The sequence below is a fragment of the Mus caroli genome, chromosome 5 (assembly GCF_900094665.2).
Source record: "Mus caroli chromosome 5, CAROLI_EIJ_v1.1, whole genome shotgun sequence".
Classification (NCBI taxonomy): domain Eukaryota; kingdom Metazoa; phylum Chordata; class Mammalia; order Rodentia; family Muridae; genus Mus; species Mus caroli.
In genome coordinates, this window is record NC_034574.1 from 111,689,872 (window position 1) to 111,698,744 (window position 8,873).

Here is an 8,873-nt window from a genome sequence, read left to right on the forward strand (position 1 = left end):
GCTAGGAGCCTGCTCACCCTGTCCTTGCCTCCTCTCTCATAGATGTCCGGCAGGACAGCGCTGCTGGCAGAGCTGGCTCTGGGAGCCTTACCCAGGTGACAGATCTGGCACCTTCCCTGCACGACTTAGACAACATCTTTGATAACTCTGATGACGACGAGCTTGGGGTGAGTCTGCTGTAGTGGCACCCGTGAGACCCACCATGTTTGGTTCCTTGTAGGTTCCTCATAGTTGGCTTCACTGAACTCGGGACTCTCCTTCTAGGAACTCATGGTTTCAAAAGGCTCCTGTTTGGAACCTCTGAGTGCCATTTACTAGTGCTGCTCTGTGTTGTACATTATTATTCTCCATAGTTGTAAATATTAAAATCTTCCACATTTATTTTAATAAACCCTCCTGAATATTATGGAAATACATTTTCCTTAGAGGAGGTTTTTCCAAATAATGCACAAACTTTTCTTGACCTTCTAACCGAGCAGCAAGTTTGCGGTCACAGTGCTGTGCTGGGAAGTGTAGTGTAGATGCAGGATTGCAGGGGGAGGGAGAATTAGAAGTCTTTGGAAGCTACCTGAGCTAAGAACCAGGAAGTTCGTGCGCTCATCCTTTTGTCATCTCTGTCCCTTGGGCAAACATTCGCACTCGCTGTCTCTAGGGATACTACAGCTGAATAAGATACATTCTTTTTAAAGAACTTAGTTCATTTATTTTATTTTATTTTTTCATTTTCTTACTTAATCTTCCTTTCCATCTATTTTACATAAACTTTTCAATTTGATTATTAGTTCTTTTGTAACGGATAACTGATGTAATTAACAAATCGACATACTTGATTAAATTACTGGCTTTATGCTAAAAACACAAACCAGGTAAGACAGCCTATAAATGTATTTACTGGTGAGGTCAGCCTCACCCCAGGATCCAAGGATGCTGACCATTGAAGTGCAGAGGGGGCAGGGCAGCAGTGTTTAAATTGAGGCTCTGGGTTAAGTAGGGATCAGAGTTCTAACTTTAAACTCAGACGTGGCTAATCAACAGATCTTAAGCACTCTTGGTGCTGTATATAGCTCCTGAGGATGAGGGAGGTAACATTGGCTTTGACAGATGGATTTAAATGCCTGGAGATGGGGAAGACTGGGGTCAGGAGGGGCGGGGCATTGAGTGAGTGTGGAATGAGCCCTGATTGGACAGCAGGGGGAAGAGCTAACACTGGGAACTGGCCAGCAGCTTGCCCATCTGCTCCCTCAGAGGTGGGCTCAGGAGGATCTTGGCCTTCCAGAACTTCCAGAGCTCTGCTGAGTGTGGAGCTGGGGGAAGCATGTGCACTCTCTTGCCTTTAAGTCCAAATTGCAGAAAACAAGAATTTTATTTGTTAATTTTTGCATTGGACCACAGGAGCCTTAAACAGTGGCTACCTGAAAGAGAAGGGCAACCCAGTGACCGGGAGAGACGACTAGGAGAGATGACTAGGAGAGGTGACTTGTTCCCTTGCTGTTGGTCTGGGCCTTGGAGAGTTCCGCTTTTGAGTACCAGGAAGATGAGCACAGGCTGAGCTGTGGGGAGGGCAGGAGGGCCGACATGTGGGAGCTTCTGGTGCTGATGAGAGTAAAGCATGGAAGGGAGGTGATGCAGTCAGCCAAGCAGACGGAGCAGGAAGGGCAGGCAGGCGCTGGGGTGGACTGTGCAGGGCATGGTTGCTGGCAATGGCGAACGGCGATGGTGATGGAGCTGTCTGCTCTGGGCCTGTGGCTTTATTCCCTGTACAAGTCATACATTACTGTTGGCCTTAATGAAGAAACGGCTCTTTGAGGAATAGACTTTAAGCAATATTAAGCACAAAGGAGATGTTTTCAATTGAATTTTTATTTCTTTGAAATAAGAGATGCTTTGATTTCTCCTCCAGCATTTATTGATAAAACTGATTTATGTAGTGAGTGGAGGAGGGAGGGAGGCAGCTGGCTCAGCAGTCAGATGTGTTTGAATTTAAATGTACATTTCAACTGTATATAATGTAAGTGTCAATAAAAGGTGTTAGATCTGCAAGATCTATTCTTTTTAAAATTATTAAGTTTTATTAAAATTTACTTATTTAATGTATATGAGTACACTGTAGCTGTGTTCAGACACAGCAGAAGTGAGTCACCATGTACTGAATTGAACCTCTGGAACAGTAGTCTTAACCACCCCATGATCTATTCTTTTATGTTATTGGATATACTTTATTTTGTAACCAGCCTATTTGAGATCTTAAAGGCACTCTTTTCCAGTAAGGAAATTGCCTTGTTTTGAATAACTGGTCAGTTGTATGTATTCAGAGGTTCTTAGATGGAGCTGCCTCTGTGAAGACAGAGGTTAACTTTTAAATGGGAATGACAGGACATAAACCGATGGCTTTGGGGAGGGAGCACAGGACCACTGTTTTAGTTGCCTCCTCCCACAGAGGAAGAGCCAGCCTCACAGCCAGTAACTGCCATGTTGGCACAGCTGCCCTGGTACTGTCCTGGAGGCAGCGTGCCTGAAGGCCTGTGCCAAACAGACTCTCTAGCCTTCTCACTGGAGATGCTGTGTTTGTCCTTGGCATAGCTGTCTGGAGGTGGCTCTGGGAGTGTCATGAGGATATGCTTGCTTTATTTTTTAAGTGTTAGAGGTGTGTGCTTTCAAGTGTTCTAACTATTCAACTTGTTCTCAGGCCGTGTCCCCTGCTCTACGCTCATCCAAGATGCCTACTGTTGGGACTGAGGAGCGGCCCCCTGGGAAGGACGGAAGAGCTGCTGGCCCTTACCCTCCAAGTAGGTGCAGGAGCCTGAACCGACACGGTCACCATTGAGACCTTGTCGGTTAAAACTTAAGACGTTGGAGCTTCCGAGAAGGCAGGCAGCTGCTCAGAGACAGAACCCATCCTCGTTTGCTGTCATTCTGCTTTGTGTTCACACTCAGTTTAGAGGGCAGGAGGTTCTGTCGGAGGTCACTTCCCCAGTGGGTCACAAGCTACACACTTAACTTCAGAGAAGTTACAGAAAACACTTCTTCGTTCAGCATTCGAATTGACTTCCAGATAATGAGTGTTTGTCAGGACTTGTCATGCAGTTTAAGGTTTCTCATTGAGGCCGCTAATGCACACGGGGGTGCGGTGGGCAGTAGTGTAGTCTTTACCTGAAGGAAATGGACCCGCAGTGAGAGGAAAGTCAGGGTGGCCCTGCAGACCCTGAGGGAGACACAGGCCATTGCACATCACCCTGTGGTTCCTGTTCATTCTCTTCAGCTGTTATTGAGAACAAATTGAGGAGAAAACCGCTGTGCCACAGGACGAGTCAGAACATTTTATGACCCCGTAAATGTAGTCGGACTGGCTCAGATGTAGAAGTGGGACATGTGCAGAGATTGGATCCACAGCTTCTTACTCAAGCATGCCATGGGAGGAAACGGATAGTGATAGCCAGCCAGTCACTGTAGGGGTTTTTAATTAACATGAAGGAACGTGGACTTACACGGTTGGTCAGATGAGGACTTTTACATGTACTAATAAGACAGTCCTTCCTGTTTCTTCATGAGTGCATACAGCAGGAGACATCACACTGTATGAAGACGTAGCCAAGGCTGGCCACTCACTTCAGCCATCCTGCAGGGTGGTCCTTAGACTGTGCACTAGTTTTTCATTTTTATTTAAAAGGCAATTGCTTTAGAGTGGACTCAGCATCTGATGCTAAAAGTACAGGCTGCAGTAATGAGTTAAAATAAGCACTGAAGTAAAGAGCCAGCACGATCCAAGGCAAGACCTAAGTGAATCTGTAATGGGAGGGGAGAGGAGGGCCAGAGACAGACACAGACACACAGACACACACACACACACACACACACACACACACAGACACACACCGACACAGACAGGCACAGGCATAGACTCAGACAGACACACAGACGCAGATGTAGACACAGACACAGTGCTGAGCCAGTGCTCCCTCCTCAGCTATAGCAGTGCAAGCAGCATGGCGTGTTTCGTCTCTGCTCTGCCTTCCTGACTGGTGGTGAGCTATGAATATAACATCTGCCAGGGCACCGCCCAGTGGAATCCAAGACACTGCAAACTGGGGCAACACTTGTACATCTACTTAGGACACCCCATGGAAGGAATTTTGTTAATGAATGCATCACATGTCATTTCTAATGTAGCCAAGGACAAGAAGTCATAGAGCACTTCCGGGGCGCTCTAGAGTTGTGTGTGTTGTGTGTACAGCTTGTGTCAGTTGTTCCAGTTCTGTTGTGTCCTGAATTCCCAGTAGCCAGTTGTAGCTAGTGCATACAGGTAAAAGGAAAAGATTCCATATTACTAATTTGTGTATGTAACAATGAAGGATCAATACAGTGAGCAGACCATTTGCCTATGAATTTCTTTAAAATTATATCTTTTCTTTTTCTAAGAATGAATCTTAAGGGAAAACAAAACAAAATGTTAGTTGGACCATTTGGAGTGTTTAATTCTGTGCTTGGGCTTCTGCTCTATCCTCTGAGGCAGGAGGATCCTGAGAAAGAAGCCAGTGGTTTGAGGTGAGCGGAGAGTGGGGGGGGGGGAAGCCAAGAGGAAGGAGTAGCAGGGCTCAGCCCTCGAGTCCTGCATGGAGTTGCCCATGCCCTTTTCTAGGAGCAGCAAAGTGCTGGCCAGGCTCCATGGATGCCTGGCGTCTGAATCCAGGCTCGCTGCTTTCTCCCTGTGCACAGTTGCCTGGGCCTGCTCTTAGAGCGTGTGTCTGAGCACTGTTCTCATGGCAGTGCACTCCTAGTTGAGAGGTGGGCACCATGTGCTGCCAGGCGCTCACCTGAGCCCTGCCTTCTCTGTAAGTGTGCTATTTACTACAGTGTGGGTGGCGTTGACAGTAGGGCCTCCCTTAGCAGTATTTGATGGTAAGAATGTGGAGAGCACTTTAAAGTGGGCCTGTGGCAACAGAAATTCTATCTTGTCTTTGTGGAAGTGAGCAGGGTGCCAAAGGCTTTGAAAACACGGGGCTGTGACTTTTTATAGCATTATTGAGACAAGTGGCTCAGCAGAAATAAACTTAACATGCTTCTTACAGAAAATTTAAAACAAAGCTATTTATTTATGTGTCTTAACTTTTAATATGATTTTATTTTTATTATTTTTAATTGTGTGAGTGTATGAGAGAGAGAGAGAATGTGAGTGTGTGTGTGTGTGTGTGTGTGTGTGTGTGTGTGTATACTTGCTCACAGTACATGTACCCTTGGAAGCCTTGGATCCCTTGGAGTTGGAGTACAGACAGTTGTGAGCTGCCATATACGTGGGTGCTGGAAACTGAACCTGGGTCCTCCACAAGAGCAGCCAGTGCTCTTAACTGCTGAGGCATCTCTCCAGCTTTTGTAATTTTTTTGTTGTTTAGAAAGGTCTCACTGTGTAGCCCTGATTGCCCTGGAACTTGCTGTGTAGATCAGAATGGCCTTGAACTCAGAGATCTACCAACTTCTGCCTCCTGAGGCTGCAGCATTGCGGGGATTAAAGACTTTGCCACCATTAAGTTAGTCCATTCTGGAAACACACACGTTGTTTCACTGTTCCCTGTTGAATTTTCCTTTCCAGCCCTTCCCGTCCACTCTGCCCTCATCTCCCCAGATAGAGACTCCTTCTCTAAAGCCTTGATTTGGTAAAATGTTTGCCACAGTTTGCAGCACACTGTTCTGAATCTCAGAATTCTGCTTTAATTCCATGTTAACATAGTAGAGTTGCTGCTCTTGAGCTTAGGGAAATGTTAGAGGTACAGTGCACATTTCTTGAGTCAGCCTGTACCCTACAGTAATCTTACCCTTTGTTTGAAATAAAATACACTGATTTGATTGGAGACCTTTCTCTTGCTTTAGAGTCAGTAATTTGTGTATAGAGTTTCCAATAGTTACCTTGCCTGGCCTTCTTAGTTGCAGGCATTTTCAAGTTGTAAATCCTATTACATAGCCAGCAATCAGAGGCAAAGGCTCTGAAAGGTCGCTCACCCCGCCTGTGACCCCCGCTCCAGGTGTCCATTTGCTCCCTCCCTGTAGTGAGCTGTTGGAAGTTTCTTGTCCTGGTGGAAAGCAAGCAAGCAAGCAAGCCTGTTACATATCTAAGGGAGACTTGCTGCTAGATGGTGGATGAGGCCCTGAGGAAGGATCTTTCCCAGCCACAGCTGAGCTCTGCCTGGAGGATGTGGACCCTGGAGAGTATACAGCCAGAGGCAGCAGCCAGGTCACAATCTGCATAATCAAGTTCATTGTTTCATATTAATTCCTGCTTAAGGACTAGGTGCTTAGTTAACTGTTGGGGCTTTAAGAAAGGCATTAGCTATGGAAATGGGGACATCAAAAGTAATAATAACAATCATAAACTTCTAGTTCCAAACACAGGGCACCACCTAGTGACCATACTCTGTAACCTCCACTTGCATTGTATCAGGCACAGCCTGCTTTGCGAATCAGCCTCTCATAAGTTCATGAACTGTTGTTATTGGATATACCAACTCTGTGAGGACAGCGTTCTCTAAGCCCTCCTCCTTCCTTGCTGGGAACAGAAGGCAGGAATGTGCAACGACTTGCCAAACTCGGACTGTAAACTGTTTTCTGGCCACTGTGTGCCCTGCCCTGTTGACAGCACCTGTAGAGTCTAGAGAGACAGCATGAAGTCATTCCCCAGAGAGCAGGACTGTGACTCAGTCACCCCAGCCTTGCTCTAAATCATTTCTGTTTTCTCTACTATTTCATAAACATTTGCAGATGAAGATAGACTTTGATAATATATAATGTAGTTGGATTGCTTTCACTTTCTTCTTGACTCTCTTCCGGGTCAGTTACTGGAAGAAAGTGACATGCTCTGCAGACCCTGCTCACTGCATTAGCATTGCACCATGCCATACAGCCCTTGGGAGAGGGGGAGGCTCGGGAGTGTGGCCACCTGGGGGTGACCTGTGTCTTGACATTCTGTTAGCCTCGTGTGGACACTGCTGTGCCTGGCTGCTTGTCTCAGCTTTGAGGAATCTTGCTGTTAAGATGCACTTTTAATTTTGTTTTTAGCAGTTGCAGACTTGCAAAGGATGTTCCCCACCCCTCCATCATTGGAACAGCACCCTGCATTTTCTCCTGTGATGAACTATAAAGATGGAGTAAGTTCAGAGACAGTGACTGCACTGGGCATGATGGAGAGTCCCGTGGTCAGCATGGTCCCCACACACCTCACGGAGTTCAGGATGGAAGTGGAAGATGGCTTAGGAAGCCCCAAGCCAGAGGAGATAAAGGTAATAACCAGTCTGGACTTCCCCGGGGCTGGGGGGGGGGGGGCTTCTCAGTGGGCCACACACACGAGTGCATAAGGACCATTGAAACTGGAGCTTGTCAGTAGAAGTCACTCCATCAACAGCATTGGCATCAGATTTTTCTTTTTACTTATCATTGGAGAAAACTATTGAAGTACAGTCGGTTCTGTGCCTGGGTTTTATGAAGCACTGAGCCACGGTGGCTGGCTCTAGTTTGCCAGCATTAAGCCAACCCCATTTCATTGTCACAGGACTTTTCCTATGTGCACAAAGTGCCGCAGTTCCAGCCTTTCGTGGGATCCTCCATGTTTGCTCCGCTGAAGACGCTGCCGAGCCATTGCCTACTGCCTCTGAAGACACCTGACGCCTGTCTGTTCCGGCCCTCATGGGCAGTCCCTCCTAAGATGGAACAGCTGCCCATGCCCCCTGCAGCCTCTTCCATTAGAGACGGCTACAAGTACGTGTGGGACTCTACCTACCCCTTACCATATGTGATACCACCTCACTGTTTTCTCAGACTTGTCCCGGGGCCACAGTGGCTCAGTCTCTGAGACTGCTTGCTCGCTTAGTTTCCTTTTGACCATGTTGTCTTGTGCGGGACTGTGTGTTTATTTTTAAGTGAAGTTTCCTCTGTGTGTGTGTGTGTGTGTGTGTGTGTGTGTGTGTGTGTGTGTGTGTGTGTGTGTNTGTGTGTGTGTGTGTGTGTGTGTGTGTGTGTGTGTGTGTGTGTGTGTGTGTGTTTGTGTGCACTTGCATGTTTGTATACAAATTAAGATTATTTCAGAGAGCTGTGTGTGATTCTAAGCTGGTGTTTGCCATAGAATCTACACTTGATTGGAGTTGCTGATGTTTGTGGGTAGCAGGAGGAACTTTGATTTGTGTAAGGTAATGATTTCAGTGTGGGACCTTACAATTAGGTAAAGCAGTGACAGGTTGAGGGGAAAGTAAAGGTAGACATGGCTGGTGACTTGGGTGTCTCGACCTGCTGGAGAAACAGTATTTATACCAGCAGTGCAGACTCTGCTTTCTTTGAAAGAAAGAACCTCTTATTCAGATAACATAAAAATTTACAAATGCAAATGTGCCTCTGAGCCACATCCATGTGTGGGTGGATAGCCACATCCATGTGTGGGTGGATAAGCAAGCAAGTGCAGGTTGCAGGTGCTTTGCTCAGTTTCACTGCAGGGACTGTGGAAATGAGTGGGTTCCAGCACATGCCCCTCCTTAGGGACAGTTGTCAGGCAGGGAGATCGAATACATATATTGTCTTATTTTAAAATGTTAACCACTAATTCAAAGATAAGCCTTGGGAACAAGTAAAACAAATTTCTGGTTCAGGACTCATTTTTGGCCACATGTCTGTGACAGACGCCAGTGATTTACATAGTCAGTGTCAGAATGAGGAACTGGGTAGAAAAAAATGACAGGAGGACCCTGGACTTGGGAGCTAGCACCACCATGCCATGTGACAGCTCTGCCTTATAAAATGGCTACTTGGGCTTGAAGGGTGCTGTGCCTGGGTCTCCCACTCCTTACAGTGGGCTTGAAGGGTGCTGTGCCTGGGTCTCCCACTCCTTACAGTGGGCTTGA

At 46.7% G+C, this 8,873-nt stretch overlaps 1 protein-coding gene across 4 annotated transcripts in view; it reads left to right on the plus strand.

Annotated features, from left to right (window-relative positions):
• Window positions 1-8,873, plus strand: part of Med13l (mediator complex subunit 13L) — a 208,494-nt gene that overhangs the window by 174,268 nt on the left and 25,353 nt on the right. For 3 of the 4 annotated variants that reach the window (XM_021162043.1, XM_021162041.2, XM_029477503.1), the window contains 4 exons: window positions 43-167; window positions 2,687-2,786; window positions 7,045-7,265; window positions 7,535-7,740. In XM_021162043.1, coding sequence (XP_021017702.1) covers window positions 43-167; window positions 2,687-2,786; window positions 7,045-7,265; window positions 7,535-7,740 — 652 coding nt within the window. The remainder of the gene's footprint in view (window positions 1-42; window positions 168-2,686; window positions 2,787-7,044; window positions 7,266-7,534; window positions 7,741-8,873) is intronic. The other variant, XM_021162042.2, reaches the window with a different exon arrangement.